At 38.0% G+C, this 23,184-nt stretch overlaps 1 protein-coding gene across 5 annotated transcripts in view; it reads right to left on the bottom strand.

The window, feature by feature from the left end:
• Positions 1-23,184, bottom strand: part of WAC (WW domain containing adaptor with coiled-coil) — a 62,282-nt gene that overhangs the window by 26,169 nt on the left and 12,929 nt on the right. For all 5 annotated transcript variants that reach the window (XM_065666654.1, XM_065666653.1, XM_065666652.1 and 2 more), the window contains 4 exons: positions 8,912-9,018; positions 8,281-8,396; positions 7,662-7,774; positions 5,874-6,182 (listed from right to left, as the gene is read on the bottom strand). In XM_065666654.1, coding sequence (XP_065522726.1) covers positions 5,874-6,182; positions 7,662-7,774; positions 8,281-8,396; positions 8,912-9,018 — 645 coding nt within the window. The remainder of the gene's footprint in view (positions 1-5,873; positions 6,183-7,661; positions 7,775-8,280; positions 8,397-8,911; positions 9,019-23,184) is intronic.

Raw genomic sequence — 23,184 nt, 5'->3', positions numbered from 1 at the left:
AATGAAAATTACAGGGCAACTCTGCAGCCTCCTCACGGCCAACACCAGTTTCCATGCAAATGCTACGCAAGCAACTCTTAAACTTCACATGAAATTTCAGTTATTATCATGAAAGTCCTACGGAAAGCTTTTTTAATAATTTTTTAAAATAATATTAAAACCAAAATCATAACAGCCCACTGCGATATTTTGAACTGCTGAAAACTTTGTTAATTAAAATTTATGTTTCGGTTGTTCCTCAAAAAAAAAAAAAAAAAAAAGAATTGAAAATTTACTATTTTTTAAACTATTTTTTTGTGATTTTGAAAATTACTTTGCACCATAAACTAAGCACACTAAAGTTTCAACTTCTGGAGCTTTTAAGAAAACTTAAAAAAATGCCATTCACTTTGTTTCAACAATAAGCAAATACTGTATGCTTTCTGACAAGCACATAAACAAGCTACATATAAAGCTACAATACAGAACTAAGCAAGTTTCTGGACTGCCAACTTTAATCATATGGGGAAAAAAAGAGCAAGAAAAAGCCATCCAAAAAGTAATCAGATGTCAAACAAAACAACTAGATATGGAGATTAACTTAATGAGGGGTTTTGGAACTGGATGATCTTATGGTCCTTTCCAACCCTAACCCATTCTCCGATTCTGTGATTCTATAACTATTAATTGGTTTTACATTAAAACGGAGCAGGAAAAAACTGTTTATAATGAAAATAATTTTTGAAGATCATAATGATAAGGAAACGGCTTTCTATTCATTACCTGCTCTGCTGGAGTATGACCTGCAATCACATCTTTCAGGCAAAAGAGAGAAAAGTCTGAGCTATCAGACAGTATTCTATGACCAGAACCTTTATGACAAAGATGTGTCTTCGTTGCAGGTTTTGCCAAGAGGTATCAGAACTGAAACAAACTCGAGGCTAGTGGTTGCCCCAGGAACATCATGTTAAGTCACAATGGAAATATTACATTCCGTATTTCCTAGCAGTGTGGAATTTTTAATTATAAGGCCAAGTAATCCTTTCAGAAAAAATACCACAGATCATTTTCTGCAGTCATGTCACAATGTTCTTCAATTACAACCTAGAAAGAAGGCAGCAAACACTTAGCTTCTCAGAGTTTGAGGCAGTATATTGAAGTGCTGCTGAATCTTGCCATCACCAATCTCTGCCCCTTATGACAAGAACCTTTGCTTCTAAGCTGGTCCGCTAATAAATGTCATTCTGAAAGGCAATTCTCAGCCTAGAACATTACAGTGAAAATGAAGTTATTCAGACTAGGCTTAATGCAGAGGGGTGAAAAACCAAGTCTTTTGACTGTTCAGCTTCTCTGTTTCAACAACAAGCTCTTGACACAGATACTCCTGCGCCTCTTGTGGCTCAGTCACCCTGTTCTACCTGCTGGAGTCCTTTCAGTACCTGTTCCTACTGCTTCCTTCTCACCCATGGTGTGCTGAATTATTTGGACATGTCAGTGTGACAGAGAAGGCAGGGAAAGGGGAAGAACAAAAAGAGGAAATGCATTTTTTGTGCACTAACTTCCTTCACAGTCCTTCTGACAACTAAAATACTACTACTCCCTATGCAATGAGCAGCTTCAAAATGCTGCTATATACAGCCTGCTCTTATTTTTTCACATATATTGACAGCTGAGTTAGAAAAGAAAAATCTTTGTTGAAATAATGACATGGAAATTACCCATTAGTGTTGACTGGATTATTCTAAATTATCAGTGTGACCCTTTGAGTATTCCAACAGCTATTACTACTGACAGATTTTTTTTTTATGCCATCTGAAACAAAACCAACGCATTCAAAGCCCTTCAGAATCAACAATATATTACTCAATCACCTGGATGGTGAGTTTGAACTGAATCTTTGCTCTGCTAGCAAGTCATGCATGTGTACTCTCACTGGGTGCTCTCTGTGGGAGGAAAACTTCATTACAAAGTTTTCAGAAATTCAATGCTTTATTGCCCCATAACCTTCACCTCTGCTAGCTAATGCTGATAAATAACCACTACCTACAACAGCTAACCGAAATGCCTGATTTACTGTTGATGATTAAGAATCTCAACACATTAATCTGTGCCTAAGTACCTTAAATGTACAGTCACCAAATAAATTCTCTGAGCAGCGACAATCAGATTTGCTGTTTTTACATAGTTCAGTTCTGACCTACTATGGACCTTAAGCCAAACTAAAACAGATAAATATTTAAAAGCAGCACATTCTGCAAACATATTTGGCCAAATGAAACTATGGCAACAACAGTAACTGGGTTCTCAAATACGCTCAATTTATTTACAATAAAAAAAAAAAAAAATCCGTATTTTTCTCATTTGGATTACTCCAGTCTTAAACTAAATTTTCATATTTCCTCTGCTGCCAAAATAAATGTAACAGCAATGCTGAGCCAATAAGTATGAAGTACTGGAAGAAACCTCTAACAGCATCACTAGCGTTGGTTTTTCTAACCACTGTATGAATTGAGTAATATACTTAAAACTGCCAAACTCTGCCAAAGAAGATGCAACTATACAAGGAACAATGTTAATAACTGTCTGTAAAAGACTAGCAAGTGTTACAAGAAAACCAGAGGGGTGAGAAACAAATGAGGAAGAAGCTCAGCTGTCACTGACCAACTGTGTCAGCATCGGGGTCACAAACCACCCAGAACTGCACCAGCCAGCTTGCTTTAGAGTACTGCTGTACTAGAAGAAGAACTGCTGCCTGATGGGACTTGGGAGGAAATATGTGAGAAGTATCCTACAGACAGACACACTGTTAGATAGGACAATACAACATTTCTTTCAGTAACTGAATTAGAAATAGGAAAATGTGATGTGCCCTACAGATAAAGCAGCCAAAAAGTAGAAAAAGCAACCCCACACTTTACCTGCATAAAGCACTCACAGTGAGCACAAACAGAAGCAGCAGATTCTGACTGGAACATTCAAACCAAAGAGTAGAGGTCAAATAGTTCCCCAGGAACTCTCCACTACTGCCAGCCATTGAGGGCAGAGGACTACTGCTAACAGCTGAGCTATAGTTCAGCCAGGGATTATATTCAATCTCCTTGTGGGACTACAACATACTCCTGCAGCAAAAGAGATTGAGCTGAAAAAACTGTTGTTTTTTGTGCTTTTTTTTGTTGGTTTGTAGTTCATAACTATTACTGCATTAAAAAACACACACTAAGAACAGAACTATTAAAACAGTGGTACATACATGCTGGCATAAGGCTGCCAGCAATACATTGACAAAAACCAAGAACTCATTTAGGCAAGGACTACTGCATGTATCAGTCATTTGCACCAAACTATTTTTATAAGCAAAAATCACAGCTTTACCTCTTTTCATAAAGAGAGAGGGATGGCACAGCTAGTGAACAGAAGAAAAAAAAAAAAAAAAAAAGGCTGTTTGCTTTACTAAAACAAAAAAAAAAAACCCCTCTCAAACTATTTTCCAATTTTACAAAGATTCCTTTAGAAAACTGTCTGAACCAAATATCGCAAGACATTTTTTTTCTTTTTCATTCTGTATTATAGCTGCAAACAAATACTTTAAAAACTGTGCGCCTATGGTACTACAGGTTCACAGCCACCTCTGGAGAATAAGTAACAGAGCAAACTAAACCAGCCCAGTATACAGCACTGCTTCTTCCCCTCTTTTAAATTTAGATATGTAAAATGCTACAGAAATTTTACTGGTCGAATTTCTTTACAAATTAAAAAAAAAAAGTCCAGCATTCACAAAAAAAGAAAGGCAACACAACTCAATATAGTATTTGAATGATCTCTTATGATACAAGCTGCACTGGATTTTTCTGGTTCTGTGAGAGTCAAATTCAAGCGAAAACTCACATTTTCTGGAGTATTTCAAGCCTAACATTCACCTATTCTGAGCCTTCAATTACTTACTAGCTTTCTGTAATCCACCCCGTCTGAAGCTCAGTATCACATTTGCTCACAATGAAGTGGCATGAAACACATCAATGAGGTGTATTACAGGGAATCTATCCATTTAACCCATTCCTACACAGGAATACAGAAATTAAGTGATTATTTAACATGGAACCATCCATAGTAACATGGATTCCAAAGTAAGATTTATAGTGTCAAGACCACCATGTGTGATCATTTTCACACAGGGTGTAAAAATATGTGTGCATATCCCAACCATATGTTCTCAAATGAATGTCATATGTAAGAAATACTACAACTCCCTACCAACATTTGCAGTGGCTGTCACAATGAAAAATTCCTTCACTTGCAATAAGATTCAGTTTGCTCAATTTAAGTGGAAGCAACTAGCAAAACATATATTGTAAAACAAGGCAAGAATATCCAGTTTGAAGTCTAATCACACACTAAACAGGAATCAAGCACATAGCAGAGTTGAGTAATAATACCAGTTTTCTTTGAGTATATTTTGAAGATAGTAATGAAAATAGAAGATAACAAAGGAGAGAACATCTGATGTGCATGTTTTGCACTGTCATGTTTGAAAACTCAAACTGCAATCAAAATGTAAAAGCTAAACAGAAGCAACTACAGTGTTCAGTACAAGAACCATGCATCAACTAATACTTCTTGCCTTACTGTTTTGAATAGAAAAACGCTTGCTGAAAATCTTGTTTCTCTGTAGTTTATAGTCAACATTCATGTACAAGGCAATGTAAAATATGCACAAAAATCTCAAGAAAAACATACAAGATTTCTTTACATGCACAATTTTCTTACACTGTAGTATTTGTCAATGTATAACACTGTTTGACTATTTTGATGGCCATGTACACTTATCTCTGGGTAAAAGCTGAACTTCCTTAATAAAGAAAACTGGAAAGCAGAGAAACAAGCACAGAGTATAAGACCACTGTCAGACCAGAGTATTTTCTTGGTTTTAGCACTGTACTACTCTTCAGCAACTAGACAGACTCGCCAATCTCAACAGGTCAAGAATTCCACTCCCAAAAAAACTCCTACAAAACAAAAACAAACCAAAAACAAACAAACAAAAAAAAAAACAACCCAAAAACAAAGAAAACCAAACCCAAACCAGACAAATTTATCACAAATTGCTTTCCCCCATTCCAAAGCCTCCAAACCAGAATTCTCTTACACTCAAAGAACTCAGCTGTACTAAGGTATCATACTATCCCTAGTAAGAGACATCTCCATTCTGACATTTGTCTTGAGCTCTTCTTCCCTAAAAATGAAGTAAATCCAACTAAAATACAGGCTTCTGAAGGGTCACAAACAATGCATGTATAGTCCTGGTCTTCATGTGATGACTAAATGTTTCTCGTATGCATTATGCAAAAACACAAACTTCCAGCAGCTTTAGAACTGAGGATCTAGTAAGTTACAAGACACAGATCAAGACAGAGGAGTAGCTGTTACAAATATGTAGAAAACTGTGATGCTTTCTGGAAGAACTGCACTTGTGTTTATTGAAAAGTTTGATGACCCTGACATTCTAAACAGTTCATAAAACATAATGGTCATGTGAAATGACTTTCACATGGTGCAACTACATCTACGTTAAGAACTCAAATAACATCAAAGGTTCAAAACAACTTGCGGGAGGACAAAAATGAAAATGTCCTACTAAAATGTCTTACAATTATCATATGAAATTATAATTTGCTGAATAAGCCAGTAAAAAGCAAAGATTGCAGTGTTAATTTGAATATGTGTAAGATATAGCAAATGTGGCTTAAGGGGAAATAAATACACCAAAACAATAATTGGTTCTAAGCACAAAAAAAATCAACAGGGAAAAAATCTTTGAATTTTAGAACTAACTTCAAATAAGCAATGCAAATGCAATGCATCATGTTAAATAACAGAAGGAATTTCATTATACATACCTTTTCTCTCTGTTTTCTGTGCAGGGATGGAAGATGTGGATGTAGACAGTTTTGATAAAGTAGATGCTCCATTAGCATCAAAGGATTTCTTTGGCTGGTGATCAGATTGTAGAGAAAATGGACTAGGAGGAACAGTGCTTGGGGTAGCAGTTGGATGAACCACGGGTTTGATGGGATGCTGTACTGGAGTAGAACTACTGTGAGTCTCTGCTCTTGGCAGTCTGTAGTCTCTGTCATTGTGCCTGCTTGTTTGAGATAAAATATTCTGTGGCAGCATACTACTGGCGTCGCTGGAATGCTTGTCTTCCACTTTTGTCAGGATTCCCCAAGTAATGTTGCAAAAAGAAGAAAAGACTAAATTAGAAACTTGTCTAAGACTGCAGTGACTTTTATTAATACTGCTGCACATCAACAACTAGAGCTGATTAAACTGCTTATGATTAAAGAAAGTCCCAAGTAGATCAGCATCAAAAAAGGCAAAACTGGATTCTACTTGCTGACAAAATGCATTTTCTGTGACCTTTGCTTGATTTAGAGTTCCACTTAAACACTATGTTTTGATGGAAAGCTTTATAACCACTGTTACAGTCAAGTTAACTTGTGAAGTCTCCTAAAAAACCTAAATCAAAATCTATTACTTCCCTCTTGCATTTAGCATGAAGAGATAATTTGTGCCATTTTTCTTTTGTTCGTTGAAAATCCTAAACATTGAGTATAATTTAAGTTTCAAATTTTAGCCTTCAAAGAACTCCAAGTCACTCGAGTACTACTACAAAGAATTCACTTTCAGCTGACATTAATTCAAGAAGACTATATATTAAATAAGTGACTCATCTGCATTTGTCACACGATTACAGACTTTAAAATATGCTACACAGGGAATATACCAAGCAAACACAGACTGATTCTTTTTATTGATCCTAGATTTTCACCTGTTACAAAACAAGCAGTTACTGCAATATGCATTTCTGCTTTCTGTAGCATAAAGTATGTTTAGCATATGCAGTATGTTTCAGCATACAGAAAGACAGCCCTTTGTAAGTCTCTGTCTTGTCAAGTTCCAAGCAAAGGTGAGGGATGGGGAAGGAAATATCAATACTTTGGCTTCTTAGCAAACATCCTGGTAACTATGCTACAAATTCACCCAAACTATAGCAGCACACAGAAACAATCTCAGTACAAGTATTTCCCTGGAAAAGAAACTGACAAAGATAAAAGGTGGGTATGAGAAAAAAAATAAAATAAATCCAGTAACAGAAATTCATAGTCTAGGCAAGGTTTTGTTAAGAGTACTGGCATGGTAAATATATGTTTTTAATAATGTACAAAAGCCTCTGAAAACCTTGGCATCACAGTCCATTAAATTAGTTTGTTATTTTCAGATGTGAAATCAAGGTTTTGGAAAAGACTTTTGCACCTCTTTTTTTAAGTTCAGAATACAACACTGACAGGTCTCAGTGATCGTGACAGTCCAACTATGCCATAAACTGTGCAAGTTGTTTCACTACCTGCCTATAAAGATAATTAAACAGTAGAAGCTGCAAAAAAGAGGGCCGCCACTAAAAGCATTAAGCAAGTGGTGTACTGTAAAAGCTCAAAGTTATCGACTAATATAGGTGCAAAATAAAAAATAACATTAGCAAGAGCTGTCTGTGCTCCCTGCTTTGGCCTTTTTAGATAAAGGAAGTGAGAAAAACAGCAAAGGAAGGGCCTTTTTTTTAAGTTTGGAAAAAGAAAACAGTAATGAACACAAGGCAAGAATATATTACTGTAAAAAAAGACACATACTTCCACTGGCAAACCCACTGGCAGCTGTCGCCTGCATCACCTCTCTTCTGTAATCCCTATCTTTTGGAAAACTGTTAACTGACATTTTGCTTGCTTCTTTTTGTCTCTGCTCTCTGGAGAAAAGAAATCACATGTTAAGAAAGAACTTACAACACTTTGCACAGGTGAAATTACATGAGATGAATTAAACTGTCCTAAGAGCCTGCTGCTACAGATGGGTGCAGGCAAACTCCAGACACTGCTTCCTTCATCAGTGCTTCTTGAAGCCCCAGTATAACACTTCAGCTCAATAACATTGAGAAAGACAAAACAAAAAAACCCAAACCCAAATGCAGTAACAACAACAAAAAAATTACACAAAGAAAAAATCCCCCCCAAAACACCCCAAACAACAAGCAACCACCCACCCCACCAAAAAACTAAACCAACCATGCTACCCCCTCACACTCTAGACCATCAAGGGATAAAATAGGTGCCAGAGGTTCTGATAAGGGTAGGAATACAGTAGACTTGGACCAGAATCTTTTACAGCAGTAACCTATTAGATAAGCTCAACTGCTCTTAAATGATCTTAAGAGTATTTGTTATTTATACAACGAAAACAGACACACGCATATACCTTTCCAGCCACTCTTTTGGTTTTTCCCATTGCGAAACTTCTGTTCGGCAGTTGTAGTAGTATTTTTTGCCTGAAGAGCTGATGTGTTCAGACCAATCATCTGCAGAATCATAAGCCTTTAAAATACAAAAGGTGTTGGATAAAAGACTACTGGAAAGTTTTAATATACAAATTTAAAAGCTTTCATTATTTTAAAAACTACATGGCATGCTCACATACACCCATATCACTGATTTCTATTTATAACATCTCTAAATGCCCACTTCATTCTGATAGGTAAAGATGTGCCCACTACCACTCCTGCTTCATTCTGCCAGATCATATTGTCTTCTCTAGATTTACCAACAAAGTTCATGAAAATATTTCTCTCTGTACCTACTTCACTTAAATAAACTAGTGTTTAAAAATTAAAGACAGGTACCTCAAAGCTCTAATGATTCTAAATTAGAACAGTTTTACACAACACAGAAAAACTGCAGCTTGGGTTTACAGCGTGTTTAAAATACAAACTGATCCTGGAAAACTCAACAAAGCCGAAAATGTACATGCTGCCTGTTTTAGACAAAATAATGGAAATATAGCATATATGGATGGTGTGACACAGGGATGAATATCAATCACAAATACTCACTGCATCAGAAGTTTTGCTTGGATTATTGCTGGGATTAGAAGAATGTGAATTTGAACTATGAAGAGCACTGTGGTTATGTGAATTTTCTTGTGGAGAGTAACTGGTCCCTGAAGGAAAAAAGAAACACTGTTCACCATGTATGTTTTCAAAGAAATCAGCCACTGCATTCTAAGGAGATAGAAGGGGAAAGGAGAGGGGAATAGAAAAGGCAAGCTGTCCACAGCATGGACCACTGCACAGTTCACATGCAGAAGTATTTCAGGAGACCGTATGCATATTTCATTTTTCACACAGCATAAAGCTCACTTTGCCTTTCTAGTTACAATAATGCAGTATGTCCCTCCACTAGTCTTACTCTCAAACTTCATCCTGCTACGAATCAATAGGTAGCCTTTTTATTTGTTGATGGTTGGAGAAGTCCTACAGCATCAATTCAGAAATTAAGACTTTCTCCTCAAGTCAGAAGTTTAAATAGACTTCTCAACAGCCTACAGAGTTAGATACGCAAAATCAGGTTTTACATTCACTGGAGCAACGCTGTTTTCCTAACCCTTTTGACGCTACCTGTAACTGGTTCCAGGGACCTATTTCTGTTTGTGCACGTAGATTAATTTTCCTGCACCTCAGTCTCTGCTACACAGACATCAACACCTGAGTAACAAAAGCAGCACTTCCCACGCCACCACCTGCTTCTGGCCTCCCTTAAAACTACTTCTCAAGGTAACCCAGTTTTCCTCCTACATCAGGACAATCCTTGAACAGAAAAGAACAGCTGGGAAACGAGAAGGAAGAATTCTCAACACCTATTACATCTACATTTGTGCCTAAGCTCATCACCATGTACACCTTAACAGCTCTAATTACAATTAAGAAAGGCCATCCGTTAAACTCTTCGTAAGCTCGTTTTAAATTTCCTGCTTTTAAGACCTTTCATTCCTCAAAAATTTCTAAGCAAGTAAAAACTCTTCCATTAGTCTTCATATGATTTCCTCTTTCTACATTTTGAATATTCACATAAATCACACCAAACTAAGAAAAATCGTTTTCTTGCATGTCATGGAAAAACCTAGATATTCCAAATACAACACTCTCTGCCTACTGAGAATTTCTAAATACCATGGGATAGTACATTAGATACCATTAGCTTCACATACTATATAGTGATCTAAATATGAAGTCAAAGTGCTTTGCAGATGGCAAAGACTATCTTATGGGCAACTACAACAGAGAACAGGATCTTTGATAATGGACTGATAGGCAGGAATGAATGAAGCCATTTCAAATATAGATATATGTATTTTTTTTTGTCTTCTGAGAGCCACATATGCAGAAGATGATTACTAAATGACATAGCATGGTGCAGAATGGGAGAGAGAACACAAAGGGCCTTCTGAATAGACAAGAGTTGGAAAAACTACCAGCTCAAACTTCCTCCTCTGCACCTCTAACCCTGCAAGTTAGAAAAACAGTCCATCACAAAAGCAAAGAGATATACCATGACTGATCTGTTTAGTACCCTACAAAGGCTGAAGGCTGATTTGCACGCGCATGAGTTACTGCAACCTGAACCATCAGTAGCCGTGAACCTCCTTCTACACTACTGTGGGTAAAAACCATGTCATTCTCTTTTAAAGATCTGGGGAGGATGGGAGAAAAAAATGTCTAGTCCTCAAATACAGCCTGCAAGACAATTAGTCCTACACCAAAAGTACCCTGCATGCTCAGAGCCAGATGAAATGACTTATCCATGGGGGTAACTTAAGCCTGTCAAAAGCAATACTCACATCACATGCTTGTGATGCAAATAAGTGACAACAAGATGACATGACTTTACATGTTCTGTTAGCAAATTCCAGAATTTAGACTATGATATATATTTAAAAAACCCACACATCTAGTTTCCCATAATGTATGCAAGAAGTATATCATAATTACAAGCCTGTACTCCTCAATCAGACACAAGTCTTGGTTGTTTGTCTTTATTTACTACACCCTCCCAAACTCTACTGAGATAATAAAATTTTTATCATGTATTTCTGCTTAACGCACACATGTTACTTCATTTCTCATTCTGTAAGGTAAAATCATCTCCCTTTTTAAAGGAAAAAACAAGACGAAAATCTACCAGATGGCCTGTTTGAACAGTTTTGTTATTAGTCACTTCAAAACTTCACAACACCGATGTAGTTAATTTACTGCAAACCCGTACCATGGATGCAGTAAAATTACACTTTGTTCAGAGTACTCAAGACACGGTTGGGTTTTTTAAACTACCACTGTGGTCTAAATACACTGCCACAGTAAATCCACCATGCATTTTACAAACATGAATAACAGTCAACAACACACGCATTAAGTCAACAAAATCCTTTACAGCAAATTCTGTCCATATCACAAGCAAACCTCTCACTAAGCAGACTTTAGCCCCCCCGCAGTCTAACAGCTCAGCAGCATCCCCCCACCACTTCACACTTCCCTGCCACGCTGGTTCCCAGCCCCAGTGCTGAGTCACAAAGTACCTCAGAGGAGTGAATACAGACTGGCTGCAGCAATCACACCCACCTACAGCTGGCCCCAGTAGTAGGAACACCTACTTATGCAGCAGCTTCTTCATAAGGAGCACTGGGCCTCTCCACAAGGAGCTGCAGTCCTCTTCAGCAGAACTCCCAGGCTGCACGTTCATGGGCTTGACCTTAGTCAGGGATCCTGCCCTACCTGAGCTCCCCTCAGCTGCATAAAAATTTGCTCATGGCTGCTCCAGCAGCTCCAATTGCCTCAGGTTGCCAGGATAAGCCATGTGGGCTTTCACAAGGGCCATACATACCCAGCGGTGTCTAGGACAATTACACAGAGTAATTACAGGTGCAGGTTCACCCCCACACCTCCATTTTATGCATAATACCACTTTATGTTTGGATAAATATCCAAACTCTAAGGGAATGAGCATGCAAAAGGGCTGACAAGCTGATGTTTGCTGTTGGGAAACTTCCAAGACTGAAGCAGATGATCCTCTGAAGAACAAGATTTTTAGCCACTTCATACAAGTTAAGTGCTTAAAGATCATATGCAAACATCAAAACCATACCACCAAATTAACCACATACTAAATAAAACCTTCAGTACGACGTGGGACATACTTGCACAGCAGTCACCTAGGAATTCTGATAACCCAGACAAGCAAGCACTGCCAGCTCAGGCTGTCAGGGGAAGCTGCTAGAGATCTTTAAAAGGCCACCAATTTAAAATGGTATGCAGAGAGCAATCCACAAGTGGAGGTCTATTCTAAAAGAAGGAGAGAGTTCCTCGTATTTGTAGGCTAGCTTTCACCATTAGCAATACCTAACCCCGAGTCATTTTAAGGTGGCTGTGACTTGCTATCAGCCCTGTGACTCCCAGCCGCATGTCTGGGAAAACAGATCATGAGAACAGGATCGCTAAGATCAGTCCATATCCCAGAAAAAGGCCTGATAAGGTAGACAGTATGCTATTGTCCCTTGAGGCACTTCTCATGGCTTCCTCTCACAGTCAGATATTCTTTACTAGTCCCACTTTATTCAAGAAAGAGGGACAAAAAGGCTTGTTTTAAAAATGCTTATTAGCATACCTTAAGACTTAGCAATTGCAAATACACATCTTTGATGCACCATAGGGAAATTCATACTGTGTTATAAATCCTCCAACTCAGTTACAGAACTCCCCATGGAAATGTTTACTGTACCATCACCGTGCATGACTTTCCTCAGCTTAATCATTATTTTGGAAGCAGCTGAATCTGTATAGAGCTACCCCTAACTGGATGATGGCCAAGAAGGACATTGACACTACGATTCTATAAAAATATAGTGGTACAATCACATAAGCAAGCCTTCATTAACACTGTCTCTAGCGAGGAACAGGTCATAGGGCAAGGTTCAATTATCATGACTATCTTCAAGTCTTTCAAATGAAAACTGTATCTTTCTCACTAAAGAATGAAAACCCGCAGAAAGCACAAGAAGCATGAATCTGGGAACCAATTCAAAAAGAGGCTGTGACTTTATGCCTACCACAGATTTGAGATTCTGCCACACCAAGACTCACTTCAATGTTTTTGGAAGTAGTTTCCATATTCAAAGTGCTGAATCCAAGACAGTCTGAACTGCAACAAGGGTTCAACACAACACTGGACTTCGAAAACAATATATAACACTGGGTGAAAGAAGAATATTCCTTTCTCAACATAGTCAACTTTCTCTAGTAATCATCACATTTAATTAATCTCTCCATTAACACTTCAACTCTGTAAAATTAAAAGTTGAAATTCTGTTTTAGCTAAGGATCAGATTGCCCTAATAAAGCAACTGATTCCTCTCCCTTCTCTCTTGCTGTCTTTCAAGAACAAGCTGAAACTCCTTCCTTTCCAAAACCTATACACCTATGTAAGCAACAACAGCATCCATGTGTACTGAGCTAAACTACATCTCTTTGCTACTTGATTAGAAGGGTCAAATACATTCCACACCATCCTCTGGCATCCAAGTGTCTTAGCCTAAATAAAACTTTATGGTGCATAACATTATACAGTATTATAAAAAAATTTCAAACTCAAATCTTCTAAAGGTAACTCTAAATCCAGATAAATCTACAGTCCAGATCAGCAAACAGTAAACAGCAAGAAAAAGCTATTTTTCATCCTCTTCAAACATACACTTGAGAAACTAGACAGCAAATTCATACACTCCCACTTACACTCAAGACTCAAGCTAGACAAAAACAGTAAAATTGTAGTATTTGCCATAGTAGTGTTACACCATACAATAGTTAACTTCAGACAGTCCAACACAGAACATTTATGTTTCCTTTTCAGTGATATACCTTATTAATATCCTCACTCTCCCTTAGCCCATAATAAAAAGTGTCAGTGTGGATAATACAAACAGAAGTTCACAAACGCTTACCAGCTGGACCAGAAGCATGAAAAATGCTCCCTAGCAGTAACGAGTGCTGTAGCTGGTACTTGAAGGAAGTCCCCCCATTCAGTCCCTCCAGAAAGATCAGGAATTTGGGAAGAGCTCTAGGAGAGTCACATTTTCTGTGCCCAGAAACCATGTACACAAAAAGCAAGGAAGTTCATTCCACCTGTTTCAACTCCATACACACTGTTCTATGACTCCACATTCCACCTCTTAGCTAACACACAATAAATTCAGTAAACCAGACAGTACTAGAACCTGAACTTCCTCAACAGAACAAATACTGACCGAGAGACACTAATTATTTGTTAACAGAGTGTCCTGGGTTCAGCTGCAGCAGTTATTTTTCTCCTTCTTCACAGCTGGTGCAGTGCTGTGTTTTTGACTTTAGCCCGAGAACAGCGCTAGTAAAACACCGATGTTTCTTAGTTGTTGCTAAGTAATGCTTACCCTAATTAAGGACTTTCCAGTCTGCCAGTGAGGAGAGGCACAAGAAGCCAGGAGGAAGCAGAGACAGGACACCTGACCCAAACTAGCCAAAGGGGTATTCCACACCACAGCATGTCATGCCCAGTATATAAACTGGGGGCAATTACCTGGAATGCCCAGATTGCTACTCAGGTTGGGCTGGGTATCAGTGAGAGGGTGGTGAGCAGCTGTATTCTCTTCCCTTGTTATTTCCCTTATTATTATTGGTGGTAGTAGTAGTAGTTTTGTATTGTACCTTAGTTACTGGAATTTTTGTAACTCAACTCGTGGGAGTTACGTTCTTTTGATTCTCCTCCCATACCCCTTGGAGGTGGGGTGGGGGTGGAGAAGAAGAGGAGGAGTGAGCAAGCAGCTGCAGGGTTCTGAGTTACCAGCTGGCCTTAAAACATGACACAGAGGAAACAGCAAAATAGTTTTTGGTATTGAAATGTCATGGTGATAACTATTTAAGAGTTGTTTAAACAGAAAATTATAGAAACTTAATCTAAAATAAGCCTAAATTGAAACCTCTAAAATGTCTTCCAACTAACATCTTTGTTACTTCAGTGGAAATCTTTCAGCACAACGATTTCTAAAGTTCTACATACAGGAGGAAAAGGAGTAACGTAACAGGAACACAATACCCAATGTCTCAGCAGTAACTGACCAGCCTATCACGGCCATTTTTATTTGCCACATGTAAAAGTAATATGACAAAACAGTTTTTCTTCAGTGCATTTTTATGTGGCCCACTGTATTGAAATAAAAGCTTGCAATTTTTCTAGCAGAGCAATGGCCTCAGAGAACACACCAACTGAGCAGTAACATTTTCCAGAAATTCGTAACAAAGTTGAATACACAGTGTTCTGCCAAAAGAAAGAAAATCTAACGTCATCACTGTACTGCCCAAACACCCAATTACATATTGATTACGCCCCCCAAAATAAATGTTTTATACCCGTTAACAAGTAGCTCTATTGAGCAAATAAAGCCTCATTTCCTCCCCTGCTCTCCTGTCATACTGTGCATCCAGGACAGGAAAGTCTGTGCTGTTTTGTAATGTTTGATTCACAGCGTAATTGTCTCAACATAAAGTTTTCATCTTTATCTCCAAGTTATCATTCACACAAAATTTCATGGAAATTAGTCCAAAATGTTAGTATAAATAGATCAAGAGTTGTACATACATGGAGTGGGACATACAATCATATAGAATTTTTCTTCTAAAGCTGCAGTAATAAAATGACACCTCAAGAAGGAAAAGACTGGAGCAGTAAACCAGTGAAAGTCAAGGACTCTTATTTTACTAACTCTACTCAAGACCAAGGTACTATTAAAATGAAAAATATTAGCTTCAAATTTTATCTTACAAATTAAATAATGCAACAGTATTTTGCTGTCTTCTGCTTAAATTTTTATTTTTGAGATCTGCTCAATTTATTTAAAAAAAATAAAGTTTAATTTGATGGCAAACAGTATAACTGCTCTAGAAAGAAAACTAGTTACCTGCCCATCAAAAAGGAAAGCAAGAGGCAGTAATAAAATGGCAAATTAAATTCAAACTTCTGAGCTCTCAAGCCCAGCAGCTAACAGGCAGACAGTTTTCCTAGAGCTGTACATCAGCGTGAATGGACATAACAACTTGAGTTGTCCACACTGGAAGAACAGATATAAACTGTTATTTGCCCAACCATCCCCTTCTTTTTTTCTCCTTTCTTTCTTACAGCTGCAGCAAAATAGTTCCCATAATTCTAGGGTTGTCTTCAGCCCACATCCCAGTAGCACTGAGAAATCACTTTTCAACTTGGAAAACTATCAGGTTCACTGAACAAGGTCTACTGAATCCACTGAGTTTCTGTAAGATCCAATGCTCAAATTTCCCAAGTCATATCCTACAAAAAAGCCTGAAGGGATGAAATATGCACACCCTAGACAAATCCCTACCAACCTTCTTCTTCAAGGAAAGTCAGTATATTGGCAAATTTCTTGATATCTCAAACATTAAAATAAAAATAAGCAAAAGACTGGGCAAATAATTTTACCATTACCTATAGGAATGTTTATTTCCGAAGATCAGTAAGCAATACCATTTGAAAGAATTGGTCTGTTTCTCCTGAATTAAGGCAAGTTCCAACCAGCTTGTAAATACTTCTGGTAAGTTTCAAAGGTTACTGAAGTAGATACTTTAAAGCAAATTGAAATCTGTAAGTTAAATTAAGGTGAGATTCAGAACTATAGGTAGAGAACAAATCCTTCAGATTTACATTTGCTATTTACTCCCTCTGGGTTCAGGTCACCTAAATAAAAATAAATGCTAGCAACTTCCCCAACGTTGCTTCACATCCCTATTGCACCTATATTATTTGAGATCAACTGACTTGAAACAGCAGCAATTTAACCCATGAAAAATAAGAAGCACCACCACGAACTCCAGCAACAGAGTCATATTCCTACCTCTCTAGCACATGGCCCAAGAAGATCTCAATGTGTTAACTAAAAAACTCCCTGATAAAGCATTTTCTTTTTGATCTTCCAACACTTAATGCATTGTCACATTTGTACTGAATGGGAGACTCCTACAGGTAGCTGAGAAACAAGCCAAACTATGCTTTCATCCTTGACTCTAGCTCAGAAAACATTAAGATATTTAACACAACATAACCTTTTAATTATGACAGACAAGAAGTGTTAAACTGACAGCCAGAATCCTTATCACAACCTTTATCACAAACTAGTGATGTTTTAATTCCAGCATGGATCAGCACAGCATACGGGCAATAGACAATTTCCTCCCTTCCAAACCCTCCCCAGCAATACACCACGAAACCAAATGAACAGCTCTCCCATGAACATACAGTAACACAGTACTAAAAGATTCAAGTTTGGCAAAGGAAGTGTAACAGCATCACAGCTATGGACTATCCTACCTCAGGCAACAATACCATACAATCCAGATAAACTCAGACTAAGCAGAAGACTGCCACTGTTTTATGCCTAAGATTGGTCTAATACCTCCTCAAAAGATAACTCCACTACATAAATACAGCAAGAAAGGTGTGAACAGGATTTCAGGTTATGTCAGATAAAGAGAGAGAAACTGTTTGCTTTAACAGAAAACTGTGTGTGTAAAACTGTATTCAGTGCACGTCACCAAAAAAAAAGAACAAAAAACCAAAACATTTCATTTGTCAGATCCCCTGAATCACTAATGTTACAATCACTGATACACACTAAATGTCAGTAGATGGTTCCAATTTTACAAAGTTTTTTCCTCTCAAAATCCAAGAAAAACTAGAGAACTCAAGACAGTTCTAAACAATGTTATTTTTAAATTATGACCATTAGGCACATGCTCAAATGCTTTCTGAAAGTGAGGCTTACAGGTTACTAAAACTGAATAAATAAACCCCTCTACCTTAGGGGGGGAAGGTGTGGCAATTTTATTTTTCATTCAAGGAGCTTCCTAAAGAACATAAACCAAATACATTGGAAGACACACTGATGTTTAACAACAAACAGATCAGTGAGATAAGACAGAAATTGCCTGAGTGCAGACATTTTCCAAAAACTGGGTATTCCAATGTTTTAAGATTACAAGCAGCACAGTAATACTATAAAAGAGTGATAGACCACAAACTGGTCATCACTGACAGAAGTCTGTATAGAGTCAGAGGTCATGCAAAACAATTTCTGCTTACAAAGGAGAAAACAAAATAATAGTGGCCAGAACACAGCTCAGACTACCACTTCTTTTTCTATGTACAAACAGCACCAAATTAGTACTCCCACTCAGCAGCTCCAACCAATTAAGCAAGGTATGACAACTTAATCTCCCTGACGAAACCCTCTGAGCAAAAAATAAGATTAAATAAGAACAAAGGCATGCTGTTCAGTAACAATTTTCATGTTTTGGGGGTAGTTTCTTGGGGACAAAGAACTTTCAGCTGAGGATTCTGTGAATACAGTATTATTTACAAACTACTTCCAGTTTAAAATAAGGCAGATGAAGATGCAGCTTTTTCTGAATACAGGTAGAGCTACGCAGTGACAAATGCTTGCAACCTTAATCCAATACTAGAAGTTTCCTTCATTTCAATTATCATTCAGAATCAACAACTGTACAAGCACATTGTGTTGTAAACGGATTAAAAAAGGAGTCTCTATTACCAGACACTACAGTAAAGCTGCAAAAAGGTTAGTCACAGACATGATTACTACAGAATCACAGAATCCCAAGGGTTGGAAGGGACCTCAAAAGATCATCTAGTCCAACCCCCCTGCAAGAGCAGGGTAACCTACAGTACATCACACAGGAACTTGTCCAGGGGGGCCTTGAATATCTCCAGTGTAGGAGACTCCACAACCCCCCTGGGCAACCTGTTCCAGTGCTCTGTCACTCTTACAGTAAAGAAGTTCTTCCTGATGTTAACGTGGAACTTCCTATGTTCCAGTTTACACCCATTGCCCCTTGTCCTATCACTGGATATCACTGAAAAAAGCCTAGCTCCATCATCCTGACACCTACCCTTTACATATTTGTAAACATTGATGAGGTCACCCCTCAGTCTCCTCTTTTGCAAGCTAAAGAGACCCAGCTCCCTCAGCCTCTCCTCATAAGGGAGATGTTCCACTCCCTTAATCATCTTTGTGGCTCTGCACTGGACTCCTTCAAGCAATTCCCTGTCCTTCTTGAACAGAGGGGCCCAGAACTGGACGTAATATTCCAGATGCGGCCTCACCAAGGCTGAGTAGAGGAGGAGGAGAACCTCTCTTGACCTACTAACCACTCCCTTTCTAATGCACCCTAAGATGCCATTTGCCTTCTTGGCCACAAGAGCACATTGCTGGCTCATGGTCATCCTCCTACCCACCAGGACCCCCAGGTCCCTTTCCCCTTCGCTACTTTCCAGCAGGTCAACCCCCAACCTGTACTGGTACACGGGGTTGTTCTTCCCCAGATGCAAGACTCTACACTTGCCCTTGTTAAATTTCATCAAGTTTCTCCCCGCCCAACTCTCCAGCCTGTCCAGGTCTCGCTGAATGGCAGCACAGTCCTCTGGTGTGTCAGCCACTCCTCCCAGTTTTGTGTCATCAGCAAACTTGCTGAGGGTGCACTCAGTTCCCTCATCCAGGTCATTGATGAAAATATTAAACAGCACCGGTCCCAGCACCGACCCCTGAGGAACTCCACTAGTCGCAGACCTCCAGCTAGATTCTGCGCCATTGACCACAACTCTCTGCCTTCTTCCTTTCAACCAGTTCTCGATCCACCTCACTACTTGATCGTCAAGCCCACACTTCCTTAGCTTATCTATGAGGATGCTGTGGGAGACAGTATCAAATGCCTTACTGAAATCAAGAAAAACTACATCTACCGCTCTACCATCATCCCTCCACCTAGTCACTTCCTCATAGAAGGCTATAAGGTTGGTCATACATGACTTCCCCCTCATAAAACCATGTTGGCTGTTCTTAATGACCCCCTCATCCTTGATATGCCTAGTGATGGAGTCAAGAATAAGTTGTTCCATCATCTTTCCAGGGATGGAGGTAAGGCTGACCGGTCTATAATTACCCGGGTCCTCCTTCTTGCCCTTCTTATAGATTGGTGTGACCTTTGCCATCCGCCAATCCTCAGGCACCTCGCCCGTTTCCCACGACTTACCAAAGATGATGGAAAGTGGCCTAGCAATGACCTCCGCCAGCTCCCTCAGCACCCGTGGGTGCATTCCATCCGGACCCATCGATTTACAGATGTCCAGTTTGCATAGCTGATCCCTAACCCAATCCTCATCTACCAAAGCAAAAGGCTGTAGCAGAATCAATACCTAACTATATTAAAAAACAGGCAAGAACAAAAAAGACGCTCTATCTTATTTCTTAAATGTATCTTAAAAATATTAACTGAAAATTAGTATCTCTCAAATTTGTATCTCAAGATACATCAAAATTGACTACTAAGCATGTTCAATTCTAGTTGTTTTGTAAACTAGCACACGAAACTCTTATTCATTCTCCAGTTACTTAATCTAACAAGTAACTTATCTAACAAGTAACTTATCTAACAAGTAACTTATCTAACAAGTAACTTATCTAACAAGTAACTTATCTAACAAGTAACTTATCTAACAAGAACCAAACTCCAATACAACATCACTGCTTAAATGCTACTAATATTTGCAAGTTGAATAGAACTTTGCTTCTCTTCTAAGACTGTAATAATGACCATGAAATTTTTAGCAACTCACCACAAATGAGCAAGCTAACTTGAAAATATTTAGTATTAGAAGCAGCAACTGCTCTGTAAACTTTTAAATGGTAGCTTGTGAAATGATTAGGCTTAGACAAACTACTCTTTCAGTTCAGGACATACTATGACACATACATATTTATTACAGTATAGAAATCCAACAAATGTAAGGATTTTAATTTTATGCTTATTTACTCAACTGGGAATCATTTTTGCGAAGATGATATGCTAACAGCATTCTGAGAAAAAGTAGTGAAATCCATTTATGCGACATAGTTCTTCATTAAAAAAAATTAAATACTGGCCCAGGGGTTAGAGCATGAGGGGGTACAGCAAGTGAAGACTGAGCAATGAATTAATAATATATAGTGCTGTGGTTTTAATATGACAGATTCACAGCCTTAGTTTCAGGCTGGATGCTTAACCTGGCTTAATAAAGATACTGCACAACAAAATTTTCAAGTATGTACAGTACAGTACGTGACAATTCTTCCCTCTCCCCATTAAGTACTTTTAAAAAATATTCTTAAAATTCAACTGGTCTTTCCTGGAGTTTCCATACTAGAGTAAACTGTAGCTCTCCACAAAATCTAAAGTTATGTTTAAGAACTGAAAACCTATTGCAGAATTGTCTGGTTGCCCAAGTGTCTCATTTCATTTCACTAGTTAAGTAAACACTCTCAAAAGAACTATACAGAGACTGCAATCATTAGTGTAGGCAATGTTTTGCCAGTAAGAGGTGAACTTTACACTACTTGAATTTCAGGAGGATCATGTTTCTTCTTCTATTAAATCAAGTAGAAATAGTGTTCTTTCAAAAGAAATGAGTAGTTTTGAAAATCAAGTCTTTGTTCACCTGTCAGTGGCAGCTGTCTAAATGAGCAAAATGCTCAAACTAGAAGAGATCTGAACTCCCACTGATGTTAGTCAGGGGGACACCGGCCTGAACACACCATCATCCAGAACTTAATTACGTGAAATAAACACAACAGAAAAAAAATAGGTAAAGCACACTACCTAATTTGTACAGAGGAGTTTATGCACAAATGTACATTATTCATATATGCCTTAATAAAGAAGTATTTTTTGTTTTCTTCCCCCCACACTTGGGAGTGAACAGGTATGTTTGAAACATAATAAATGAGATGAGCATAATTTCCCCATTTTTACTACTGATAGTTATGAATAATTTATAACTCTGTTACTCTAGCAAGCTCAGAAACAAATCTACCTAGTAAAACACTTAAGAAGACTGTTGCTTGGGAGGATGTAAACCAGCATGATACTTAAGAAATCTAGGAAACAAAGCGAGAGGAAATAATCCGTGTAACTGGGGTGGAGCTGTAAATACTCCTTCTTAAAAATATTTTCAGAAAGCCTGACATGCCTAAATATAGCAGATTTCTATGATAATATGATGAAATACAGAACGTTTCTCTTAAAAAAAAAAGCTTAAGAAAAATTAATCCTAGAGGGATACTGAAATTCTTACAGCAATAGATGTAACAGGTTTGAACAGGGGACAGGAGGGTTTTTTTGAAAAGTTTAACTACATTGAGATCTTTTCCGTGAGCAAGTGTCAATACTAGCAATTTAATACAACAACCTAGTTTGAATCTAATGAAGTCTAATAGTAACATGGTCATTACTATGGATATTTTTTCAAATTACGTTTTAACAAAAAGGCTGTTCTTCAGATTTCTTAGAATAAGCAGACAGATTAAAGAGCACTGCTCTCAAAACCAGAATCAGAGAAATCTTCTCAAGTCCTTACAAAAAGTTACAGAGTAAACCTGAAGCTCCCACTCCACTAGAACAGGTCAGAAATTATTCAAGTTTTTACTTAAAAAGTGTATTTTAGCAAATATTTTTAAGTATTAGCTGACTGCATTTCTTTTTCTGCAGAAATTAATGTTCATTTTCATAGCTTATCTTTTCACAAGCTTTTCCCTGTTAGGCAGCTTCTCAAACAAAACTGTACAAAGTAATGACAGTGCCAGTTTTGAAATACACTCCTGAGTGCAAAAAAGCAAGTGGTAGCAAATTCAAGATACATGGTATTTGGGATTAAAAAACATACACAAGCAGGACACATTTATTTTCTCCCTCGTAATTTATCAAAGCAATTGAACATCATTCCCCTTTCAGGACCCAACAGGAGGGAACTTCCATTCTATTAGCTGAGCTCTATAAACATGTGAAAGGAGGCATGCCTCCAAGCTCTGCTTCTTCCCACAGAAACACAGATGCATGTGGAGTTTTAATCACCTGCCCATGACGAGGCACAGATGAGCCATTTTCATTTACACTTTGAGTACCTATGCCAACTCTCTAGAAGTAAGAAAATGGTAAGAAGGATTTTCATGTTAGCAAGTAAGCCGTACCCACAAAACAAAAAACACTAGCACAACCGCCAACCTGCACTAACTTGATAGTAGGAATTTCCTGAGCCACAAAAATCATATGCCTTCAGCCACTGCCTCCTAAAAATAGAGAAGGTATGAACTAATCACACACTTGCAGCTAACATTTTCTAACCAAATATATAAACACATGAAATGCCACATCTTCATAACATACAGCTTTTTCTGCATTTTTAAAAA

The sequence above is a fragment of the Lathamus discolor genome, chromosome 2 (assembly GCF_037157495.1).
Source record: "Lathamus discolor isolate bLatDis1 chromosome 2, bLatDis1.hap1, whole genome shotgun sequence".
Classification (NCBI taxonomy): domain Eukaryota; kingdom Metazoa; phylum Chordata; class Aves; order Psittaciformes; family Psittacidae; genus Lathamus; species Lathamus discolor.
Note: the sequence above shows the minus strand (reverse complement) of the source record. Positions and strands in the feature narration are given on the sequence as shown.